The 25509-nt window shown below is 52.7% G+C and overlaps 1 protein-coding gene across 4 annotated transcripts in view; it reads left to right on the top strand.

Annotated features, from left to right (window-relative positions):
• Positions 1-22317, top strand: part of VIPR1 (vasoactive intestinal peptide receptor 1) — a 32856-nt gene extending 10539 nt beyond the window's left edge. For 2 of the 4 annotated variants that reach the window (XM_012808061.2, XM_023515940.1), the window contains exons 2-13: positions 147-252; positions 4910-5017; positions 11248-11366; positions 12698-12804; positions 13300-13432; positions 15962-16115; positions 16604-16664; positions 16926-16992; positions 17306-17397; positions 19821-19950; positions 20171-20212; positions 20860-22317. In XM_012808061.2, coding sequence (XP_012663515.1) covers positions 147-252; positions 4910-5017; positions 11248-11366; positions 12698-12804; positions 13300-13432; positions 15962-16115; positions 16604-16664; positions 16926-16992; positions 17306-17397; positions 19821-19950; positions 20171-20212; positions 20860-21051 — 1311 coding nt within the window. In that variant the 3' untranslated portion in view covers positions 21052-22317. Of the gene's footprint in view, positions 1-146; positions 253-4908; positions 5018-11247; positions 11367-12697; positions 12805-13299; positions 13433-15961; positions 16116-16603; positions 16665-16925; positions 16993-17305; positions 17398-19820; positions 19951-20170; positions 20213-20859 lie in introns of those variants that run through there. The other 2 variants (XM_023515938.1, XM_023515939.1) reach the window with 2 other exon arrangements.
• Positions 22318-25509: the final 3192 nt, after the last annotated feature.

Below are 25509 nucleotides of genomic sequence, written 5' to 3' on the forward strand. Positions count from 1 at the left end.
TGCAGTCTGGGGTTGGGATTAGAGTTCAGCCAAACTTGGATCCCCACCAGAGCAAGAGCCGTTTCAGCAGTGACTGGGCCCAGAGCCCCCCACTCCTGAGCCCGTGGCCAAGGCTGATGAAGCCCCTCCCTGTTTCTTTCCCCCAGGGCAGCAGGGCAGCCATTCTGCGCCAGGAGTGTGACTTGCGGCGGACGATTGAGCAGCAGCGCAGGCAGTGCCTGGAGGAGGCCCAGTTGGAGAACGAGACCGCAGGTGAGGCCGCGCGGGCCCGTGTTTCCTCACTTCACGAGCCCCCGCTCAAGTCACATTCACTCCACATTTGTTGGATGGGGACCCCAGGCGGGGATCACATCATGGAACTACTGGCCAGTGAGGAGGGCCTGGAGGTGCCAGATGGAAGAAGGAAGGGGCTGACTGGCCTCCATGTCCCCATCACCCAGCTCAGGTCTGGGAGCTCTGGCAGCAGCTGAAGAGGACAGACTAAATTGAGGTTCTGGAAAGTACATGGAGCCAACTCTGCCTTTGGGGATGCCTACTGCTCAGGAAAAATGGAGATGATGCCCATGACTGCCATCCCACCCAGGATGCTGTGTGGTGGGGGTCCAGGGACACTGAGAGTAGGCAAGTTCCAGGAACTGCCTGCCCAGCCCAAAGTGGGGCTGGGGTGAGGTGAACTGGCCCTAGAACCCCACTCTCCTGCATTAGACCCTTGTACTGTACTGTGTTAGCATCTCAAAGGAAGAACAGGGCACATTCAGTCACAGTGTGTGAACCCCATAGAGACTTAGAAGCTTGAAGTCATCTTGGCAGTTTAGAAAAAGAAAAGGAACCAGCCCAGTCCAGACAGGTCTGGAATACTCTCTGGGGTTAGGTTGGTTCCCAGCTTCTTCCTCTCAACCCTAGGCTCTGCCATCAGGACACCCAGAGGACTGATGGTGAGCTCCCCCCACCCACCCCCACACACATACAGGCCCCTAGGCATACATAGGTGGGCACACTGGCCTTCCCTTCCCAACCCACCCTTAGCAAGCTAGAGGAACCATCAGCACTTTATCCCGCCACTTAGATAAATCAAGGTCAGCCTCAGAAGCTGAGCACATGGGGAGCCACTACTCCCTCAAGGGTCCATGAGAGCTTCAGCCTGGCAGTGTGAGGGTGGTGGCTGCTCCCCAGACCAGGTATCAGCGCCACCAGCCCCACATGGCTCAGAGCAGCCCAGGGTGAGAATGGGAGGAATTCCTCAGAAAGATCCCGCTTAAGCCAGATTTGGAGGGGTGGGCAGGTCTGGAGAGACAGAGAGCCTGGGAAGGTAGAAGGCACCTAGGCAGACTGCCCACAGGAACGGGGGGGTGGGTGCCAGGTTCAAGGCCCATGCAAGGGATTGGGAGGACTGGCACCTCAGGCCAGAGACAGTGAGGTGGCTGTAGCTGTGCCTGCTCTGGGCCTCCATCCTGAGTCACTCCCCCACCCTGAGGCTGAACTTAGTGGTGGAACAGCCTTGCTCAGGAGCAGGGAGCATCTTTATGTCTTCCCAGCTCCTGGGCTCCCTTGTCCCCCTTCTGAGGCCAACAGGCATATGACTCCCCCCCAACTCCCCATTCTTAACCTTAGCCCAGGTACCCAGCTCTCAGCCACCTGCCCTGGGTCTCAAGGCAGGATGAGCCCCTGTTTCCTGGGGGGGGAGGGGCTGAAGCCTGGGTCAAGGGGTGGCTGTACCTGACACTACCTATGTGCCCCAGCCTACCCCACCAGGGCAGGGAGACAGGCCCAGGCCACAGACAGGCCTCCAGAAGGCCCCAACAGCTGGATTATGGGCAGCCCATAGAGGCCCAGACCCCAGACTCTAGGCCTCTCTGCATCACCTCCCAGGCCCTGGGGCAGGCCACCTCGTGATTCTGATGAGGTCATTGCTGGCACAGCATGCCTGTTGGGTGCCAACACTCTGTCACCAGCAGTCTAGGATCCAGAGGAGGGCAGGCATGGTCAGGGACTGTGGTCTGCCTGTGACCCTGTGTGGGATCTGTGTGTGCTCCTGAACAACGAGCTGTGTACTCCAGGCCTACATCTGTCTAGGACGCTGTCTGTGCCTCTAGGGTCTGTAATTCTGTATCTGACTTTGAGTGTTTCTGCAAGTCAGGAGTGTGTGTTTTTAAGCCTGCACATGCCTAGACGTGTCTGCCCGGTGTGTTGTATCTGTTTGGAAGTGTGTTTAGTAGTATGCGTGTTGGTGGTATACCCAGACATGCATCTACGGCTCTGCATGTTGTGTGTCTCTGGGTCCCTTTTACTTGTGTCTGTCCACATCCAGGGAAGTGTACATCCAGCGTGTCTGCATGTGTGTCAGCATGGATGTCAGCGTGCGTCTGTGAACCCAAGTCTTGAAATGAGTCAGCAAAGGCCCCTCGATATTGCCTCACCATCCCTCACCCCCAGCTTGGGGTTGGGCTTTCCTTTTAGGGTCACAGCCCCTGATAGGAACACACAGTGTAGGGACCCTTTGTCTCTATGGGCCTGGTGATGTGTGATGAGGTCTGTGGGGCCTCCCTGCAGTGAGCACACACAAAATATTCCCAGAGCCCAGCCAGGACAAAAGCCCATTCCAGGTACCAAATATTTTCATGACTGTCACCCCCTCCACTGCTGTTGCCTGACCCTGCTGCCTAAGCAAAGCAGCCTTGTCCTGCCTCCTTAGGAAGCTTCCCTGACAACATTCCCTAGGTGGCTGTGGCTCCCTTCTGTGGCTGCGGCTCCCTTCTGTGGCTGCCCTGCCCTGCTCACTGATGTAGCACCAGTTCACAGCCCTGTCTTGGTTATGCTGAGATTCCTTGAGGTCAAGTGTGGCCTCCCAAGGGCAAGGCTGGTCTCTCTCTGTTCTGTCCCACCCCTGGTAAAGAAGAGCTCAGGGCCAGAGGCCCAGCCCTGAATCTACTCTCCAACCTGTGCTGGCAGCTGGAGACTCAGAAAGCCCGCCATCTGGCAGGAACCCAGACACAATAGCTGGCCTACAAAACAGGGTGTGCCCGGCACTGTCAGAGAAGGGTAAACAAAGTCCAGTAGCAGCAAAATTCCCAGAGAAATGACATCGAGCCCTTCTGACCAGGAGAGGAAACCTGTGAATAGGTTGCACCACTCACCAGAGATGGGACTTTGGGATAGTTGCCTAACCACTCTGTGCCTCAGTTTCCTCATCTGTGAAATGGAAGAGTTAAGTATATCATTAATTTAAAGAGGTTAGAATAGTTCCAGGCACATGCACAGGCTATGTAAGTGTTTGCTGACGTTATTACGAAGGTCTTGAACCATGAGCAAGATTTGACTGGTCTGGGGGGCCCCTACGTGGCCTCCAGAGAGGCTGGCACAGAATAGAAGATGGACTGGCAGCCAGAACAAGCCCACAGGAGCCCTCAGGACAGGCAGGGGTGGGGATGGTTGGGGTCATGAGGAAGGGAAGCAGTACTCTCTAGCCAGGCCCTAAGGAGATGCAGGTTTCCTCAGCCTTTAGCTACAGGTGTCACCAGACTGCCACAGTCCCAGCAGGTACCCCTTCCTGCTGCCAGCCCACTCTATCACTCAGAGTCCCCAGGCTCTTCCCTAAGTGAGGACATCCTTCCACCTCCTCTGCCTGGACCCTTCTCTTGGGAACTTCTGAACCTTCGGACTTGGGCTGGGCTGGGTTGGGCCCAGCAGGCGTTGACTTTGGCTCAGGGGTTGGGTTTCCTGAGCAAATCTTAGAACTGGCAGGATTGCAAAGAGACAATTAAGCCTCCCTCAAGGGAGGAGGTCCAGAGTAGTCTTTGTGCTCCAGGAGTTCTCAGCTCCTAAATAGACCAAAGTGTGGCATTTGCATCTGCCTATTAAAGCAGACCCTTGGCCCCACCCTGCACCCCATCACTGCCAGGCTTTGCAGGGCTGATGGCTACCCAGCAGAGAACAAGGCCCGCCACACACAGTTTTCTCTGATCTCACTCTCTGACAACCCCTTCACCATCCCCGTTTGGGATCTGAGTTTTGCTGCCCAGTGTTGCTGAGCACCTATGTTGCTCAAGAACTAGCTATACCCCAATCAATATACTCGTCACTCCATTGTACCCAACATATCTTTTTTACGACATTTTCTAATGCCTCCTTTACTATCACTTTTATAGAAAATAATGTTCTAGCTATAATGTGAAGGAACAAAAGGCAAGGACTGAAATTTATAATCAAATACCGTGCTCATGTTCAGGCATGATTGCATTAAAAGAAGATGTAGTTTTAGGTTGTACCTAGAAATTTCTATTTATAGGTTGTACTTAAATATAAGCTCCAGAAATCTGAGATCTATAAATGCAGACTGATAAGTGGAAGTGGTTGTATCAGTAACTCACATATCACGAACAGCACTGCTGTAGGTAGGTAACATGATTTTCCAAAACACTAAACAACTTTTAGTAAGGTTCCAAACACAACAAAGTTGCATTTCTGTTAAACATGGGCAATGAATACCTTGTGTTTACACATAAAATGGAGTAAGAGTCTAGGCCGTGGTCCTTATGAGCTTTTTATCTATAAGATGCACAGGGGCTACACAAGGCCCCACGGAACATGAGACAATTCTTCATGGTTCCGGACCAGCTGGGTTGCCTGCCTGGCATCGCCAGATGAGGCCCCCGACCAGTGTTCAAAACACGCCCACAGTGCGCCCCATCCCTCACTGAGGACCAGCGAGCTATAGTCATGCCTCCTTTCCCTGCCTCCTTATCAGATGGGCCCTGTCTAGTCTGGGCAGGGCCGTGCCCCCCCAAACCTCAGTCTGAGGTAAGAGACTCATAGCAGGAGGAAGAGAGTGGGTGTTTGTGGGTTCCGGCCACAGGGCTGGAGGCATCTGGGGACCATGCTGACCAATGTGTTTTCTGCCTTCACCCCTCAGGCTGCAGCAAGATGTGGGACAACGTTACCTGCTGGCCAGCCACTCCTCAGGACCAGGTGGTCGTCTTGGCTTGTCCCTCCATCTTCAAGCTCCTCTTCCCCTTTGAAGGTAAGAGCCCTGGTTTGAAGGGAGGGGGGAAGCTTCAGTGCTGTGAGTGAGCCCAGCGGGGGCGGGGACCCAGGAAGAGGGAAGGCAGAGGAAAGTGGCTACAGGGGCTACAGCATGCTGAGGGCTTCCTGGCAGAAAAGGCAATGGCGCTGGGTCTTTGAAGGACTCCTGGGATTTGATTAGCTCTTCACATAAAGATAAGCATGTGGGAAAAGCTCACCAAATATTTGCTCAACAAATGATAACTGATTGACTGACAAGCACCTGACTAAATTATGCTTCCCATGTTCCTATTGTCTTGGGCTGGTCATGATTCAGTCTTTTGCTGCCAGGAGCCAGTGACCTCTCCAGCTTGGTGAAACCGCTGCGCGGCTTTGCTTGCACACCCCTTCACGTTCTGCTTAAATGAATGTTCACATACAAAAGGAGGAGCTCCTCCAGGAAGTGGGCTTTCTTGCTGCTTGTCCTTAAAGAGGCAACAGATATTGGGTCATTCTTTCCCGCAGTGAATAAAGCACCCACTGGAATGCCAGGCATGGGGCTGGACATAGTGGTAAAACAGGCCCCCTGGGCTGCCCTTTCAGAGCTAATGTTCTAATTGGAGAGATAGTAAGCAAACAAACAAATGTCATAAATAACAAGTGCCGGGAGAGAGAAAAAGGAGGGTAGGAGAGACAAAAGGCTGGTATTCATGAACAGCCCCTCTCAGAAGGTAACAGACAACTCTCGTGCTGTCTAAAGACCTGGAGGTGAAAAGGAAGCACCAGGCAGAGATGGTAGGTGGGAAGAAAATCAAGAGAGAGAATCAATAGTCCACGGAACAAGCATAGGGGAGGGAAGAGATGAGGGCCAGGGGCCAGGCCACACAGGACCTTTGGAACTGAGGTGAGGATGTGGGGTTTTCTCCTAAGTCCAGTGAGAAGCCACTGGCAGGTTTTAAGCAGAGGACTGGCACAGTCCAATTTAGGTTTTTAACTGACAGTTCTAGTTTCTATGAGAAGGAAGGATTCTAGGAGTATAAATGGGAAACCCAATTGCAAGTCAAGTAAGTAATGATGATAGTTTGGATTCTGGCACAGAGCATGGTGGAGGAGAAAAGTGTGGATTTGTCTATGAAGGGCAGGAAGACTAGCAAAGGGGAAGGAGGAATCAACTGTGCCCCCTTCCCAGGTCTAGGTTTAATGAGCTGAGCAAGATGGGGAATAGCTAGACTGGGTTGGGAGAACTAAAGGAGGAGCGGGTTGGGGTGGGGAGGACTAAGGGAGGCTCAGGACTAGGTGGGAAGTACTGGGAGAGGACCAGGACTGGGAGGGGAGTATTGAGGGAGGATCAGGACTAGGTGGGGAGGACTAAGGGAAGCTCTGGACTAGGTGGGAAGTACTGAGGGAGGACCAGGACTGGGAGGGGAGGACTAAGGGAGGATCAGGACTGGGAGGGGAGGATTGAAGGGGGATCAGAACTGGGTGGGAAGTACTGAGGAACTATCAGGACTGGGAAGGGAGGATTGAGGGAGGATCAGAACTGGGTGGGAAGTACTGAGAGAGGACCAGGACTGGAGGGGAGGATTGAGGTAGAATCAGGACTGGGTGGGCAGGACTGAGGGAGGACTAGGACTGGGAAGGGAGGATTGAGGGAGGATCAGGACTTGGTGGGCAAGACTGAGGGAGGACCAGGACTGGGGTGGAGAAGATTGAGGGAGGATCAGGACTGGGTGGAAGTACTGAGGAAGGAGCAGGTCGGGGTGGGGAGGATCCACCAGGAGTAGGCCCTAGATAAGGATTCAGAGGATTAGCCAAAAGACTCAGGCATCTCTCACTCCAGCTGATCTTTTGTCCCTGAACTCCAGTCTCTCTGTGTATAAAGTGGGGGTGGGAGGTGGAACAAATAGTCTCTTTGGGGTGGGCCAGTTTTGCCCCTAGTGCTTGGTACTGTAACCTCAGTGTTGAAGAACAGACCCTAAATCCCCCCTGAGGAGGCTGGGAGCAGACAGAGCCCTGGGCCTGACCAGGCCAGCACCCACCTGGCAGCTCTCCTCCAGGGGCACCCAGTGCCTGGGCAGGTCAGAGGGGAGTTCCTCCAGCAGCCACACAGTGCAAACCATCAGCAGAGCCTGGAAGCCAGCCTTCTCTTAGATCTCTGGAAGCACCTGCTAATTGCCTTCCTCCCTCATACTCAGGCTAATTGCATTCCTCCCTACAGTTCTTCCTTCTGTCCCTGCTGGAATGTGTCAAGGCAGCGCCTTCACTTGAGAACCTGGACTCCAGCCCACTGTCTGGCTAACCCTGAGGCTGCCAGCAACAATGGGGTCCATATGGTGCTTTTGTGCAGACAAGAAAAGTCAGTCCCTCCTCACTCAGGTGGAATCACCTCTCACTAGAGCCCATACAGTGGTAGCTGAATGTAAAGTCAATTTTAGCCCCCATGCCCATCAGCCAGATGTCCTTGTGTAGTGAACATGCACAGCTATACATGATGGACCCAGTCTTTGAAAATGGTGGAGAGAAATAGGAGACTGATTAGGGGTTGAATATGTAGAGACAAAAAGGTGCTTTCCTGGGCAACTAGATGAAGAAGGTGTGAACCACTGACCTTAAATTCCAAAGAGATAAGTTTGTGAGTGTAGGGTAGGATGTTCCCCACCCCAACTCCCACATCTGTGGATACAGGACTAGGGGAGGAATATTCCCCAAGGAAGAGACCTGCTTCTACAGGGAAAGCTGAAGAAAGCTAATAGAGGATAAAAATCGTGAGGGGTTAGGACGAAGCCATGTACCCTGCTGCATAAAACAGCTGGAGGAGGTGGCAAGGGATTGCTGGTGAAGGCACCAAAGAATTCATGGCGGCTTCCTTCTTTAACATATAGTCTGCATATCTTCCATCTGTGGGGTCTTTACCGTCAAATAGTTAAACGGACTTTTTTTTTTCTATTACTCATACCTGCAGTGAAGAGTGTATAAAGAGACTTTTTTTAGAATAAAAAATGGAATGGCTATTTTGGTTGAGAAAACTCAGTAGACACCTCTGATCACCGTGTCTGTGGAGTCTATGGGACACCTCTCTCCACCACCTACATGTCATAATGTCACAAACAAGGACATCTTGGTACCAAGGGCAAGAAGTTTGCCCTTGCTGGCTGGGATGGGGCACACAGGAGGAATTTCAGCAGGAGAGCTTGGTGGTCAGGTCTGGGTGCTAGAACAATCCTCCCAGCTGTTTTAGGGTGGAAAGCTGGTTGGGGCGTGGGTAGAAAAACAGGACCATCCAGAGGCTTCTATCTAATACAGAGGAGATATGGTCAGGCGTAGTGGCTCGCACCTGTTATCCTGGCACAGCACTCTGGAGGGATAGGGTAACTGGATTGCTTAAGCTCAGAGTTTGAGACAAGCCTGAGCAAGAGTGAGACCTTATGTCTTCTAAAAATAGACACAAACCTGAGTATTACTACTCAGTATTAATACCTGAGTATTATTACTTGGGACGCTGAGATAGGAGGATCATTAAAGTGCAGGAGTTTGAGGCTGCAGTGAGCTACGATGATGCCACTGTACTCTACCCAGCATAACAGAGGAAGACTTTGACTCAAAAAGAAACAAATAAAAACACAAGGGAGAAAAAATGGTGGTGGTGTTAAGGGAAGAGAGGCTGAGACAGAACTAGTCACAGATGGGGAACAGGGGAAGGAAGTGGGGAGAAAATCATCCATCCCCCAATTTCTGGCTCTAGTATTGAGTGATACTTCTCAGAAGATGTAGAACCCCAGGGAGGAGCAAGGGCTGTGACTGTTCTTTGAAACACGTGAGTGGAAGGAGGCTGGGAGAATGGAGGTATCCTTCTGGTACAGGGTTAAAGTCCCTGGTCACCTCCCTCCTGCACTCCATATCTCCCTCCACAGACACAGGGCTTACCAGTTCCCAGCCTGGCTGCTTCTCAGGATACCATGGTGACTGCCTTTGAGATCTGCTTGAGAGAAGATCACTTTGCCACCTGAGCACAGTCTGAGAGCTATTCAAAGAGGCCATTTAGCCCTAAAGATGACCCATTATCCCCTCCCCTGCCCCACCAGTGATGGTAGCCAGGACTCCAGGGGACAGAATGCCCTTTTGGCCATTGCTGGGAGCCTAGAAAGGTCTGGAGACCCTGGCCTGCTACGTCCTTGCTATGTGACCAAGAACAAGTCACCTAGCTTCTCTTAGCCTTGGGATCCCCAGCTTTTAGTGGAACTCCTGATCCCTCACCATAACACCTTAACACCACTACACACACATACACAAACGTGAAGCTGCCATGTAGATTGTGTAGTTGCTGATGAGTCACCTGGCACTGCTAGCACAATTCATGATACCAGGAGCTCCTTGTTCCTGGGCTTGGTCTCATAAAGCCCTGGTCTCTCTGGTGAGTAGGAAGCCCAGAGCTTTAGAGGCCCACCTTCAAGGCTGAGTGATTTGGGCCTTATTCCTCTTTTCTACCCATCTAAGCCTGGTGAGGGTAAGTCCCCAAAAGAATCAGATCCTGGGTGGGAGCCATGGCCTTAGAGCCTATGGTGAGCTCCTCAGAACCAAGGCTGGGGCCACACCTGCAGTTTGAAGAGGAGCTGGACTGAAGCCTCCAAGCCAGGCCCACCTCAGGCTGCAACATCAGGAAGTTGAGTGGGCTGGGTGAGGGCTGTTGAAGACCTTTCACCTCTCCCAGGAGCCTCTTGCAGCAGTGTGGTTGGAACTCAGGGCAGAAAAGGGGCTGCCAAGGCAAGAAACTGGCCTAGGCCAATGCCACTTCCTCAGCAAAGACCTTCCTGCCTTCCCTGGGCCATTCAATAGAAATAGACCCATCCCTGGGCTGCTTTTTTGCCCCTCCTGTAGCCCCAGCCAGCCCTCAGGTCCTCATCCATAAAATAAAGTGAAAGACTGCTTTCAAAGGGTTGCCAGGAGGTTTACAGAAACAGTGAATATGGAATCATCTGGTATATTCCCAGCATGCAGCAAAGCTTGGGAATATCAAACACATGCGCCCTGTGACCACTCACAGGACAATTTGACCCCTCCTCCACCTCTGCCCCTGGACTCTGAAATAAATCCCCAGGTCATCTCAGTGCAGGCTAGTGCCACACTTACCTGGGAAGACTCAAGAGTCCCGACCAACTCTACCCTGTCCACTCTGTGTAGCCCAGGGCAAGGAGACCCACCTCTTGGGATCTCTACTTCTCAACTGTGAAATGAACAGACATTCTTTGTTGGATGGTTGAGGCAATTAAGTAGGATGTGTCTAAAGTTCTCTGACATGTGAAAAGTTCTCAGAAATTGTCACGATGAAGCTGATGATAGTGGTGTTGCTGACAGTGATGGTGGTGGTGATGGTGCTGGTGATGAATGAGTACTAAGGGGGGGATTCTTCTCTGTCTCACCTCTTGCCTATTCAACCCTTCTCTCTCTCAGGGGAGAGGACACCTTCCCAGGGCTGGAGATTGTGGTGAGCCTCAGTGGTACCTCACTTCACATGCCCCCTTAAGTGGTCCTGTCCCTTTGCTGCAGCCTTGAGCTTCCAAGGAATAGAGGAGAGTGCAGCTGCTCCACCGCCCCAGCCTCGACTTGCTCTTACCCCAAACTCCTGCACTGCAGTGCTGCTTGATCCCCTGCTCACACACTTTGCCCAGGCAGGTGCCCCTGCTACAAACTCCCTGCTTCTCCATGTACAAGGATTTCAGATCTCACCCTTACCAGGTGTCCTCCCACCCCCACCCTACACCCACACCTCTGGTGCCTTCCCAGCTGCACATCTGAGCTCCACCAGTTATGGGAGGCAAGCCCAGCCTCAAAGGCCCCAGGCAGGCATGTGCCCCAACCTCAGCTGTGGTCCTGCAACAGGGGTCAGCATTCAGCTCATGGCAAGGGTTGGGGATCATTCTGTGACAAGGATCCAGGCAGAGCCTGTGACAGGATTAGAATTTATGTTGTCCCTGGGGTCTGGTTCAGACCATGACAGGGGTAGTAGGACTGAGCCCAGGAATGTCTCTTCCTATGCTGGTATCTGCAGTAGGGCCCTCAGCATCTCTGCAGGGGCTTCTCCCTGCCCCAGGTGCCCCTATGGTGCCCTGAGTGTCTGGGTCCAGGCATCTGGAGCCTGACAGCACCAGGCTTGAGGGGAGTAGGGCTAAGTTCTCTGCCCTGTGCCAACCATAGAGACAGCCAGTCCCCTGTGGCTACTCCTGGCCTTAGCCTTCCTCCTCCCTGTCCCAGCCCTCCACCCAGACCGCAAGGTGAGCCGCAACTGTACTGATGAAGGCTGGACGCCCCTGGAGCCCAGCTCTTACTCCACCGCCTGTGGCCCAGATGAGAACTCGTCGAGTTTACATGAGGTGGGCCTCAGCGCATCCCTACCCAACCCCTACCCAGGTGCATTTCACCCTTGCCCACAGAATGCTGCTGCCTGTGTGGGACCCAAGCCTGGTGGGGTCTCTCTCCTTCAGCTGCCTCCTTTCTGGGGACTCATCCCACGGCTGCCCTGGCAGGGAGTGGGAGCAGGCTTTCCCTAGGATGATGCACAGGAGGTGGTCCCCAGGGCAGCACAAGCTGAAGCAGCAGCCCCAGGCTGGGCCCCCCACTGCCTTGCAGGAGGCTTGCCTTCAGCCCTGGAGGTGGCCTAGCAGGCAGATACCATCACCCTGTCACATCTAGAAGCTGAGGTACATGTCCTAGAAGGAGCCAGCCTTGGATACCCAAAAGCCAGTTGGGGACGGGGACAGGGACAGGAACAGGGCCTGTTGTCCTCAGTCCCTCAGCAGATAAAGCACAGGTGTTCTCTGCAGGAGCATGGGGAGCCAAGTAGGGATATTGATGGGGAGGCTGGAGTAGAATTGGGGGCCTCAGCTAGGAGTCCCTAGCTCCATACCGCACTGCTTTGAGGTATAAACACATATGTGTCTGTCTGTGATGACATCTGCCTCACCCTCAGCCACCCTTCCCAGACAGGGCTTTCATTCCTCCTAAGGGGGCAGCAACTTCTTAGAGCCTTTGAAGCCCACTGAGGCCTTATCCCCTAATTCCCCTAAATCCCTCCTAATCACTTGCTTGTGCTCAGGGAGGGTATGAGAGGTGGAAGAGAAGGAGGGGCTTCCCAGTGACAATTGCTCTCTCCCTGTGTCCATGTGGAGGGCATCAGGAGAGGGACCAAGCAAGAAGCCTTTGGGGCCCAGCTTTGTTCCCCTAGAAAGGCCACTTTGCCCTCATCTTGCTGACCCCAGCCCCTGAGAGCCCAAAATGGGAAATTAGGTCCAGTGTCTGTAACATTCCGCATTCCCTGTGTGCGTCCAGAGAGAGGGCCTCATGTGGGGGTCCTCTAGGGTGCTGAGCCCAGAGCTGGCACAGAAGTGGTATCGAGCACAGAGCTGAAGAAGGAACAAATGAATAAATAAAATGTATGAGGTCTTTACTCTTTTCTCTATTGACTTATCCCTGGTGAATCAGGAAGGAAAAAGTAAATGCAGCCCCTCCCCACCCTGAGAGGCAGTCCTATCCTTTTCCCTGGAAACTGGAGTGTTTGGGGTCAGGGGATTGAAGGGTGCCCCTCAGCTGCTCTTGGGAGCCCCAGGCCTTAGCCTCCTTAGCTGCCAAGGCAGGGCACTCCTGCCAATAACCCCTGGGTCACCTCTCAAACTCTTACTCCAAATCCTTCCTCATCTTCCTCCAGCAGCAACAGATAATGTTCTACAGTTCTGTGAAGACCGGCTACACTATTGGCTACAGCCTGTCCCTTGCTACCCTTCTAGTTGCCACAGCTATACTGAGCCTGTTCAGGTGAGGTCCGGCCCAAGCAATGGGGCTCAAACAGACCTGCAAGTGTCACTCCCATGGTGAGACCTAGACTGGCCCAGGTGTGTCCTGTCCCCTCTACTGTCACCCTCGCAGCCCTGGATAGGATGCAATCCTTGCCCAAGCCCCCCTGCCAGCCCAGCCTCCGATAGAGATAGCAGGTGGACAAGGTATTCTATCTGTTGCAGCCTGGTCCCCATAGGATGACCCTGTGCCTGGGGATAGGGACCAGAAGGCAGGGCCTGCACCCTGAAATGAGGTTTCTGGAGCAGGGCCAAACTTAAGGTGGAGGCACTTAGAGGCTCAGCTGCACAGGAGGATGGGGTACCTGGGCACAGCCCACAGTTCAGGATGGGGTCCCCTTCAAGATAGGGCCTGCACTCTGCTCCCCAGTACCCACTTGCTGAGAACATAGGCTAATGTGGACTGAGTTGGAGGTATAAGGCCCTTCAGCCTCCCAGATCTGCCCATACCATGCAGGAAGCTCCGCTGCACCCGGAACTACATCCACTTGAACCTCTTCATATCCTTCATCTTGAGAGCTGCCTCTGTCTTCATCAAAGACTTGGCCCTCGACAACAGCAGCGTATTGGACCAGTGCTCTGAGGGTTTGGTAAGGACCTCTGCTCTGGCCCACCTTCCCCAGTCTCACCTTCATCTTTAATCACCTAAATCTCCTCTTTTCCTCCTGCCTGTCCTCTCTCTCTTCCCTCCCCTACCCCACTCTTTCTCTCTCAATCCAAGATGGACAAACCCCCATCTAGTCCCACATGGCAGCCTCTCAAATCTCACTCCCTTCCCAGCTACAGCAGATGTTGCTCAGCCATCTGAGAGCTCCTAGACCGGCTCCTGCCAATGAGAAAAGCAGATGGAAATGGGACACTTCATGGCCACAGCCCAGACCTCTGTCCCACCCCAGCTGCTAACTTCCTCTGTGGCCTTGGGGAACTTCTTCAGTTTCCCCGTGCAAGGAGTCCAAGGCCTTCTGACTCTGCTCTCTGCCATCTATATACCCAAGGCTCTGCTCACCATGCCACCCTCCACACTGTGCCCCAGACTTCTCCTTGCCATCAGGAGTGGGTTCACACATCTGCAGTCCTCCTCTTCTGTCCAGCCCCTGATATTAGGCCATTTCTGGGCCTTCCTTGGGAAGGAAAGTTGAGGAAGCATCTAAGGATGCTGATCTCTAGTCACTAAGGGTCCAGGTGATTCTGAGCTAAGGGCCCCTTGCTGAGTGCCCCTGAGCTAAGACTGAGAGCTTGAAGCTGGCCCTAGCTCCCACCCATTCCTTGTGGTCAGTGACTTATTGCTTCGTGAGTGATCCCACTATATAAGGCTCAGCAGTACCTTCTCCTCAAAGAGGGGAACCATGATAGTGGAATCTTAGGCATCTCAACAAGGGGGAGGAAAAAAACCAGGAGAACTACCATGGCCAGCCCCAGAGCTCCTCAGAGGATCCATCCCAGGATCTGGGGGCTACTGCACAGCTTGTAGCCTCCTGTGCATTTGTTAAGGAAATTTTGAAGACTGTCTTCCGAATTCACTATGTTCTATAAGGCTTTTTTTTTTTTTTTTTGAGACAGAGTCTCCCTATGTCACCCTCAGTAGAGTGCTGTGGCATCACAACTCACAGCAACCTCAAACTCTTGGGCTTAAGCAATTCTCTTGCCTTAGCCTCCTGAGTAGTTGGGACTACAGGTGCCTGCCACAACACCCCGCTATTTTTTTGGTTGCAGTTGTCATTGCTGTTTAGCAGGCCCAGGCTGGGCTCGAACCCACCAGCCTCAGTGTATGTGGCCAGCACCCTACCCGCTGAGCTACAGGTGCTGCCCTCTATAAAGCTTTTCTAAGGCAAGGTGAGAGCATAGATAACCGCCCTCCTAAAGAGCTTAGTTGTTCTTGCAAAGCATATAGGAGGAAGGTCAGGGAAACAAACACTCCTATAGCTGGAAAGACTGAAGCATGGCCTGAGGATCGACTTTCTACCCACAGGGAGGGAAGGTGGGGGAGGGAAAGATGTCTCTGAGGATGTCTCCAAGCCAAGGGTATAGGAAGGAAGGGTGGGAACCAGAGTTCTGGATACAGGGGGATGTGGAAGCCAGAAGGCTTCCTGAAGGAGGGTGGTTTTAAACCTGGCTCACAGACATCTAGGCTTGATCTGAAATGGGAGGCTCTTTCTGGGAAAGGACAGAGGGCCTAGAGACCTTCCAGTCATGCCTTGTGGGTCACCTAAAGCCCCACAACTGCCCTACTCATTCCTGACCCCCAGGAGGAATGGCCACCCCTCCCCTTTTCTTTTCTCCACTTCTACTCCCCCCTCTCTACCCTCTTCTCAGACCCAGTCTCTGCTCCACACTTCTACCTGGACTCCCTCCATTCACTAGTCCAGAGCCCACACCCCCGCACATTCAGCAGACTTTTGCAAACTGGAGCAAGAATTTTTCCTCATACTTCTTCCAGCTGCCTTCTAACCTAATTGGAATAAGATGAATGAGTGGGGGTGTGAGTGAGTGGGCAGACTGGTGGATAGCAAAGTAAATAAATGCATGAATAGCTGAACAGACAGACGGATAGAAGGATAAAGCAAGGAATATTGGACAGAGGGGTGGGTGGGGGGATAGGTAGATGAATGCATGAGTGGACTGATATGTGGGTGCATGGATGGATGGGTAGATGGCTGACTGAGTACATTGGTAGATGAATGGAGAGATAGGTGAATGGATGTAAGGATTGATAGATGGGTGAAAATGAATAGATGAGGGATAGATGCATGGATGGAAGAGGGATAGATGGGTAGTTGGTAGTGGATGTCCAGTGCCTTGATGGGTAAATAAATGGATAAATGGGTAGGTGGGTGGATGATTGCACAGGTAGATGGGTAGATATACAGAGAGAGATGGGAAGATGGCTAGATGATGAACTGGTGCCTAGATAATTAAAATCACCAGCTTATCCCATCAGAAGATCTAAAATCAGGGATAATGAGAAAACCAATGAGTACATTTTTAAGGGGATAATGCAAAATAACAAAGAAATTAAGTTGGCTGTACTATAACTGGGTTTGTCACCCCAGAAAGGGGTATAAGCAGTCCAGGACCCCTTCTAGCCCCAGTGAGCCTCCTCTTTGCTTCTCCCCCTGCAGGTGGGCTGTAAGGCAGCCGTGGTCTTCTTCCATTACTGTGTCATGGCCAACTTCTTCTGGCTACTGGTGGAGGGCCTCTACCTCCACACACTGCTTGCCATCTCCTTCTTCTCCGAACGGAAGTACTTCTGGGGGTACATAGTCATCGGCTGGGGTATGGTACCAGGGAGGGCTCCCAGGCTGGGGACAGAGGGAACATGGCCTGGGAAGCTCACTAGGGGGAAGGTGCCAATCCAGCCTGCAATCTTAGATCTTGCTAGGCTGAAGGTCCTGCCTGTATACAAGGACCTTGGCCAAGGGTTGAGAAAAGTCCCCCAAATGTCTGAGCCTAGGGAGGTGCCCTCGGGCAGCCGCACCCAGGGCTATGGGACAAATTCTGTGAAGGTCCTTCCATTTCCTCTTCAGCCCCTGAAACTCACAGATAACTGCTAATCTATAAGCAGCACTTATAGACACAGCACTCAGGTGTATGTGGAACATCTTTGCACAGTGAATAATCTAGGCAACCATAGATGGCAGCCATGAAAATCCATCCCATTCTTTCTCCCTCCTCCTTTCTGATTTTTCCTCCTAAATCTCTCCCTCATGCCCTCTCCCCTTGCTTCCTATATCCTCCTCTCTCTCTTCCCCTGACCCTGACAGGGGTCCCCAGCACATTCACCATGGTGTGGACCATTGCCAAGTTCCATTTTGAGGATGATGGGTAAGCTGTTGCCCTGCCCCTCCCCTGGTTCCCATCACTGAGACAGATCCCCTGTGTGGGTTGATGACGCCACCCAGGCTCGGGAGGTAGACAAACCATAGCACTTGGCCCAGAGGGGGAGGCTGAAGAAGGGCCTGGGGAGCAAAAAACTCTGGACCCATGGTTTCTAAAGGGCTTGGAGGCAGAGACAGGGGACAAATGAGAGGACTGATGCCTCTGCTGAGGACAACCTGTCTCACTCTCTCCCACCACACTCACTAGATGCTGGGAAACCATCGAGTCCCCACTGTGGTGGATCATAAAGACTCCTATTGTCACCTCCATCTTGGTAAGGCGTCCACCACCTAGAGATGGGAAACTAAGCTCCAGGGTGGGAGGCAACGTAACTCAAGTCACACAGGAAATTAGTGTCACCCCCAACCCCATCCACCAGTTCTTCTAGAGTAAACAGGTAGAGGGGGGCACAGTCCTTAGGGATGTGTGGCAGAGTCCCTGGATGATCTTCCCGAAGGGGAAGACCCAGGGAAGAGGGAAGGTGGCAGGAGTGAAGCAGGATCCTGTAGAAAGAGCCAGGCCAGCAGCCCAGGGAAATGGCCACCCCAGCCTCCCCTTTCTGTCTGACCTTGGGTCCCACCCACTAGGTGAACTTCATTCTGTTTATTCGCATCATCCGAATCCTGGTTCAGAAACTGCAGCCCCCAGAGATCAGGAAGAGTGGCAGCAGCCCATACTCGTGAGTGGGGGCCCAGTGCTCCGACCCTGCAGTACCTCCATCCCCAGTACTCAAACCATCTCACATCTCCTTGAAGTCCCCTTACTCCAAACATCCAGAGTTACCAAAAGCCACATTGTTCTTGCCCACCTCCGCCACGACCTGGCTCAGCCCACCAGAGTCCCCCGCCCCAGCCTTACCCTACCAGGCTGCCCTCAGAGCCCATTCTCGCTTCTCCTGCACTCACTGTCTAGCATCCTTCCCAGGTGTGCGTCTGCTGCCAAGCCAGGGGACTCAAGGAGACAGAGATAACCTACGTTTTATTCATACTGTATGCCCAATCTTGGGCATGTTCCTGGCACAGAAAAAGGGTACAACATGCATAGCAGGTGAAAGCCCTGAGGGAACCCCCAGCATACCAATGAGGTGACCACATTCAGGACTCAATATTCCCCAGGAATATTAATGGCATCTGCAGTTTATATGCCAGGCATGCGCTGAGGGCTTTCTTTGTATTATCTCATTTCATCCACACAGTCCCCTGTGAGGGAAATGACACACACTCCCCCCTCCTCAGGGTTTGGGAGCATATCACTGTGGGCACAATGCTTAGAAAGGCATGAGGATTGTTCCCTGTGCTTGGAAGAACAGGCAGGCTTTCATGGAAGCAGCAAGGCTTCAAGACAGAGCTAAAGAAACATGAAGCTATGAAAAGGGAGGCTGTGGGAAGACAAGTTGGGTCTGCGTACCCAAGGATGAAGGCAGGAGACTGAATATCAGTGCCATGCACACAAGCCAAACCTGGGGCACCCCACAAGGGCCTACCAGTCCTGGGGTTCTAGAATGTTCTTCTTGGCCTGGCTTCTCTATAGGGAGTTTAAGCTGTGTTTCTAAGATTCCCGGCTAGAATGTCACGAGCTGCTGGATTTAGGATTCTATTCTGGACTCCAGTGACTCTTTTTGATGAGACTGAGACTCACATTCCTGGTATTACAATATTCTCTCCTGCCGGGTGTGTAGGCAGAGCTTTGCTTCCTGTTCAAGAAGGAAAGGCCCGGGGGGGTCTGCAGTCTGCAGAGGGGCAGCACATCTGGCCTCTACACCCAGGGGGGCCTCATTTCCTCCAACGTAGGAAGGCTTGAAAGGGCTCGAATCTGAGGTTGGTCATGCTTGTAGCCAGGTCCATGTGGGTGAGATGGAAAGAAAACAGCTGTGAGCAGGCTGAGCGGGTAGGGAGAGCTGGAGATGGGGCTCCTCAAGGAGAGGCTGTGAGCTCCCACTCTCCACCTCCCCATAAGCCTTCAATTTAAAGAAGCCTCCATCTGTCAGTCTTCAGCATGTGGGATAGGTTTGCAGCCAAGAAGGGGTGGGCAGTGCTCAGGATTTTAGCATGACTTGGGAACCAAGTCCAAGAAGGAGAGGTGGGTGGGCAAGGCCAGCTTGCTGTGGAAACTGAGGCCCCAGGCTAGTCCTCTCTGAACTGACTGCCAAGGCAGGAGAGATAGAGGCAGAGACTCTCTCTCACCCTAACCACGGCATGCCCAGACCTCTCCTAGCCAGGCAACCATGGCCTCCTACTGCCAAGACCAGCTATGAGGTCAGGTGGCTAAGAGACCTGTCCAGGGGAGAAGGTGAGCATTTGGAATGAATGTCCACCCCACTGAGCATACAAGGCTATGAAGGAGGAGCTGGACCTTCGGAGCATACTGGGAGTGTATGCATTTCATGGGAAGGTGGAGGAAGAGGGTTGCAATCTCTGAGAAGGTAGCAATTCATGGAAAAGTGGACACAGCAGAAAAGCCAAAGACAGAAGGCTCCACTGATTAACCCTGGGTCATTCCTGATGATTGGGTACAACCTTGGGCACCCACCAGCCTCCCAAGTAGCCTTAGGCATATGTGATCAGCACCCCAATTAGAAAGACTTCCTTCCCAGAAGTCCTCATTCCCAGTAGGGAATTGTTCTCTCATGAATGCACTGCACTTTACAGCCTCAACGAACTCCCAAGTTTATAGTGGGCCCCTGTTTCTGTAATATGACTATGTTTAGCCTATATTTACCCCATTATACAGATTGGGAAACTGAGACCAGGACAGGGGAACCAAGATCTTTGTTACCTGAGAACATTTCCCTATTAGCTGAAATCTACTGATAGATGTCAACCTCACTGGCACCTCTTTTATACTCTCCTCTCCAGAAGGGTGAAAATAAAGGGGATTTCTTTCTCCCTCACTCTTCCTTCCAGGCCAGGAGGGCCAGAGGTATGAGGGCAGAGGCGTCACAGATATGTTACAGGAGCCAATTTGGGCATAATATTTAGGGGAGCTAACAGTCCGTTCTGACACATCCTGGCCATTGCCTCCACCTCTGTGCTCCCAGCAACTCATGCCAGGCCCTATTGTATGGACACACGTACCCACAGCCTGCCCCTCCCCTGTCTCCAGGAGGCTGGCCAAGTCCACACTCCTGCTGATCCCCCTGTTTGGAGTACACTACATCATGTTTGCCTTCTTCCCCAACAATTTTAAGCCTGAAGTGAGAATCGTCTTTGAGCTCCTCGTGGGGTCTTTCCAGGTATGAACTGTTGACTTAAAGCTACATTCTTCTCTGGCCTTTAAAGGGATTGACCCAGGGCCTTGGTCCCTTGTCACTAGATTCCAGTCTTTTCACTGTAATAAGTATTGGCCCAGTACTTTGTGCTCAGCCCTTTCCTTAACCAGGGGAACACAGGGGTTGGGGCAGGCTTGGGAGCTCTTGGGGCCTATCTCACCTCTTTTGTCCCCTTCCTCCCCAGGGTTGTTTGGTGGCCATCCTCTACTGTTTCTTCAATGGCGAGGTAAGCTTCTCTCAGACCTCGAGGACCAGGGAACACAACTCCCAGGCCCAGGGCCCAGAGCAAAGACAGGTTAAACCTTGCTATTCCAGCTGTGATCCTCACACTAGTAGCGCCAGTGTCACCTAGGACCGTGTTAAAAATTCAAATCTCTGATACTACCCTAGACCTGCTGGCTTAGAATCTGTGTTTTAACAAAACTTCAGAGGGTTTTGTGCACACCTAAGAGTTTGAAAAACACCTAGTTACATGGCTGTGCACAGAGTGAACAGGGGCGTGTGGGCTGCAAGTGAAGGTTGAGTCACTGTGGAGGGCTAGTTACAATGCACAAAAATCTACTTGGGTGACTCAAGTGAGCTGGATGGCCAGGACAGGGAAGATAGATACAGCGGCCCCTAGGCAGCAGCCCTTTCCCCCTCTAGACTGCATTCTCTGATCCTCTCTCTGCCTCTCACCTCCTCCCACTTTAAGACTTTGATTTGACCTTGGGTCGAACCCAGTCCCAATTCTACTGACCAAGGTAGAATCCGGGTCTCTCCATTTAGACTTCCCAAAGAGGATATTAGGCTCAGCAGCCTAAATCAAGAGAAGCCCAATCAGCGAAGGAGGAGCCCCCACAGCAGCGGCCCGACCACCCTTCCCTCTTCTAGGTGCAGGCGGAGCTGCGGCGGAAGTGGCGGCGTTGGCACCTGCAGGGTGTCCTAGGCTGGAAGCCCAAATATCAGCACCCGTCCGGAGGCAGCAATGGAGCCACGTTTAGCACGCAGGTCTCGATGCTGACCCGCGTCAGCCCCGGCGCGCGCCGCTCCTCCAGCTTCCAAGCCGAAGTCTCCCTGGTCTGACCGTCAGGACCCCAGGGGCCCAAGGCAGCCCCTCCCGCCCCTTCTTACCCACCCCGGCCAGCCCTGGGGACAGAGGCCTGCTCGGGCGTGGCCAGCCCCAGCCCTGGGCTCGGAGGCTGCCCTAGCCCCCAGGTCACTCCGGACACTCCTAGAGAACCCAGCTCTTGCACCGGCCTGGTGCGTTTCTAGGCAAGTATCGGAACTGGGAGCTCTCCCCTGAAGGATGTGGGGTGGAACTCAGTCGTCAGACTCCTTCACTAGGGGCCCCCTCCGCCAATCAAGGGCAAGAAATCTGCATATTTTGCCCTGTCTCCGCCCCCTAGTAGCTCCTCTACCCAATCAGAGGAAAGCAACTGCTCATCCTCAACGCTGTGATCTGAGGGCAGAAAGGTCCTGTACTGGAAAGCCACCACCACCCCGACAGTGCCTGAAGTTTCACCATTGCTTCCAAGTTTGGATCAAACACTCCATTGAGGCATCTCTGTGAAGATGCTGTTCTCTCTTAGCTACCAGTACCTCAAGGCAAATGAGTTACCTGGCCCGGAGTTTTGGTTTGGGGAGCTATCTCTGTAGTTCCCTCTGAAGTGGAATGGTTCCAGTTAGTCTGGGACCTACACAAGGACTGAGGAACTCTGGGGCCTCTGAAAAGTAAGGAGACAGCTGTCAGCAAATGGCTGAGGTCTCCGAGTAAGCCTACCTGTTCTCCAAGCTTCATCTGTCAAGTGGAATCAGTCACACCAGACATACACATCCCCACGGGCTGTGGAAGCATCAGGGATCAAGAGCTGCCCTCTTTAGCTGCCCACTTGTGTGCCAACTATTGTAACCAGGCTCAGAGACATGTGCTCATGGGCCCCTTAATCCTCAAATCAACCCAGCTAAGTGGGAATTACTGTGCCTATTTCATGGGTTAGGAAACAGTCTCGCAGAGAGCAGGTACCTCACCCTGTCACAGAGACAGCATTTGAACTCAGATCTGGCTGAAGTAAAGATGAAAACACAGAGTCTTAAACTGCTACCTTTTCTATATCATAACTGCTGGATCCTCTTGGTTGTTTGTTATCACCACTAATATTGTTACTGCCATCACTCCTCACCCCCTGTTCCCACCCTACTCTTCCTGGAGTGTGGACAAGAGTCAGTTCATAGCATCATCTGTCTGCTGTTCACCCCTGTGGCCATGCAGCTTCCTACCCACACCCGCACCAGATGATCCCCTCAGGACTGCAACAGGCTTGTACAACAATAAATATTGCTTTAGATTGGCTTGGTTCTCCTGGTGGTTGATGTTCTCATATGGCCTAAAATGGGAACCAGCTTCCAACTTGCGGCATCTCTCCACACCCCAAGGAGGGGTGGTCCAAAGTAATGCTGAAGCCAGATGCCACCACCTATCTAGCTTTTGACAGGAACCCCCTTCCCCATTTCCACATGAGAAACACATAGTTCTGAGGGCCTTCAATTCCCATCTTTTTTAGTGGTACCCTCTTTCTTCTTCTGAGTATGATGAAGTTAGAGCAGGTCTCCATTGTGTCCCCCAATTCCTAAGTCCAGCCCAAAGGAGATCATTCTAGTCTTGGATCGATGCAAAACATCTGACACAGCTGCTCTGGTGCCAGATGTAGGGTTTCACAGGTCTTAGGCATTCCCGCAGATAAGAAACAAACAAGGTATACAATGCCCATGTCACCATTGCCCAGGGTTCAGCCAAGAAGAGGGAGAGAACAGCACAAATGTCATTAATACAAGTGACCAAGCAGAGACAATACAATTAATAAAAAGGATGGGCAGTATGGTGAAGATGTAAGCAGGAGATGTCTCCAAATCCTTGCCCAAGTTGACCTCCTAGGGTTCTACCTCCTGCAAACTTTCTGGAGGAACAGGAGAGGAGTGCCACACTGGTAAAAAGTCATGAGAATGGGCTGACAAAGGCTCAGATGTGCTTTCAAGGCTTCTTCAAAGCCTTGTCCTACTCAGTGCAAGCTCAGGACCCATCATCAAATGACAGTTCCAACCCCATGCCCTCACAGGCCCAAGTCAGAGGTGCTTCAGCAGGATAAGAGTGAATGTGAACCCCAGACCTGGGCATCTCAGGGAAATGTCCTTTGATTAGCTCTTCCAGCATATCCAAGAGTGGCAGACTCTCTCCATCTAGAGACTCTCTCCATGCCCTGCCCTGTGCATGCTCAGCTGTATACTGACAAGGAGGCAGTGGCCCTGGCCTTGAACTCAGGCACTCCAAGTCTACTGGAGAGAGTATTCTCAGCATCCTCCCTCCCCTTGCCCAAACCATTGGTGACTGCCAATGAAGTGCCGATGGTGGATGGCTGAGTTTGGGTGTTGGGCTCCTGGGACTTGTTCCATTCTTCCCTGAGTATCTTGCATCCCTACCACACTCCAAGGCTTGGAGATGAGAGATAGGGAGTGGGCAGTCTGTCCATGCTCCCCTCACCCAGCTGGCGAATGTCACTCACTCTCTTTGGTCTCTCCTCCCCTCCCTACTTAGTGCCTCTCTGAACTGGTTCCAGGGAACTTGCCCACCCATACTTCCTAGAAAGGTTCAGAAGACCCAGCCTTAGTCTTTTTGTCCCAATTCTGCTTCAGACTTTTTCAGAGATCATGAACAAGTCCCCACCCCTCACTAGGCATCAATTTCTCCACTTGCACAATAGGGGAGGGTGCTCGGTGGCTTAGCTTACTCCTGGCTAAGGCATGGGTGGGTGATGAGGAGAGCCCTCTGGCACCCACTTTGGGCTCAGGGTAAGGACAGCAGCTGGAGAGAGGGAGCTCAAGCCATCTTGTGGGGGAAAGGCTGAGGAATACACAGACGAGGGAGGCTGTGCAGAGAACAAGGTCAGAGAACAGGCAGGGCTCCTTGAGAGGTGAGCACAGGCTGGCAGAAAAGGAAGGCGGGAGAGTGGAAACAGAAATTGGAGGAGCCAACTGACCCGTAGAAGCAAAGTGTTTGCAGAGGAAAGTGTGCTACCCTGCCTTTCTGGTCATGGATCCTACAGGCCTCCTGAGCTATGTGAAGTCCAGGAGGGTCCTATATCCCACGGTGACTCAAGTCCCTCCATTAGTGTGTAATGGCTTTAGGTTAATTAGGCAGCCTTGGGGAGAGGAGCAGTTATCAGCCAAGAGGGTGAGAATGAAGGAAGAAGAGAGAGAGAGAGAGACCCATGATGTGGGCCACAAAAATAAAAACATGTGAGACCCTGCCCAGAGGGGCGACAGGAGAGGAAAAGCTCAGTGATGTTCATTCAGGGATGGGGGAAAGTGAAACAGTCTCAGGCAGGCAGAGGCTGTAGATAGGCATCCCAGGCTGGAAACAGCCATGGATGGAGGGACCATGAGCAGATTTCTCCCAGTCTCCTTCTTACTTACCAGATCTTAGGTCCCCTTCCTGTCTTGCCAGGCACCTGTCAAGCCAGGTCAACTCATCTTTATCGCCACCTGGTGGATGCTCTGAGGACTTCACCAAGGTTGGCCTTAAGACCCAGACACCTGGATATAGGCCCCTTCTCTGGAGACCAACTGGCACAGAGGACAGGTCTCTCTCCTGAACTCCAGACAGAGGAAGATACAAGCCAAAGGAGGTGACGAGGCCACAGGACTGGTTTCCAGGGTTAGCATGGAAAGAGGCCCAAAACCCAGCCTTCAGACCCAGGCCACTGACACAAACCCTGCCTCAAACCCAGCAGCAACCCCAGGTGGTATTCAGCCTCTGGCTGGCCTCTGGCCCTTTTCTGAGCCCTGACCCAAGTGCCTTAGAGCAAATCCCAGTTAACTCAGGTGAGTAACTCCTGGGAAGGCAAGGACAAGGAACCTCCCACCATCCCGGAGCAGAGAGCCATGATCCCCTCCATGGTTGGCCAGCATGTGGATGATTCCTGAAATTCCAGGGCACAGGCAGCCTGAGAAGGGCCACCCATTTGCTTGCAGAATGGACAGGACAGCTTCTCAGGTGATGCAACATTGAAGTAGTCTCTGAGACTAAGTAGGAGTCTCTGAGGCCTGAAGGAACATGATGGGTATCAAGGATACCTGAATCCAGGTGAGCAGGCAGAGGGGGCCCTTTTCTACATGAGGCCAAGGGATGGGGGTGGCTACTGAGAAGGGCCTATAGAGTGGTCCTGGGAAAAGCTGCCAGTCCATCATCTAGATGAGGAAGAGGAGGGGGCTGGGGAAATGACAACTTGGTTTGGGACATGCTAAATATAATGTCTGTGGGACATCTGGGGAGAAGCCCCGAGGCTTTGAATCAGGACCTAAAGTGACAAGGCCCAGAAAGCAAGTGGGTGGAGAGATGAGGGCAGCCCAGTAGGGGAGGAGCATGTGGGGAGTGTGCTGGGCAAGGGTGGAGTGAATCAGAATCAGCCCCTCCATTCCCACCGCTTGCCTATTTTAATGAGCAATGACCCAGCCTCCCCTCATGTGGGAACAGGAACTGCTCTTATC

Source organism: Otolemur garnettii, unplaced genomic scaffold (assembly GCF_000181295.1).
Source record: "Otolemur garnettii isolate 467f Iridium unplaced genomic scaffold, OtoGar3 scaffold00082, whole genome shotgun sequence".
In the NCBI taxonomy this organism is placed as follows: Eukaryota; Metazoa; Chordata; class Mammalia; order Primates; family Galagidae; genus Otolemur; species Otolemur garnettii.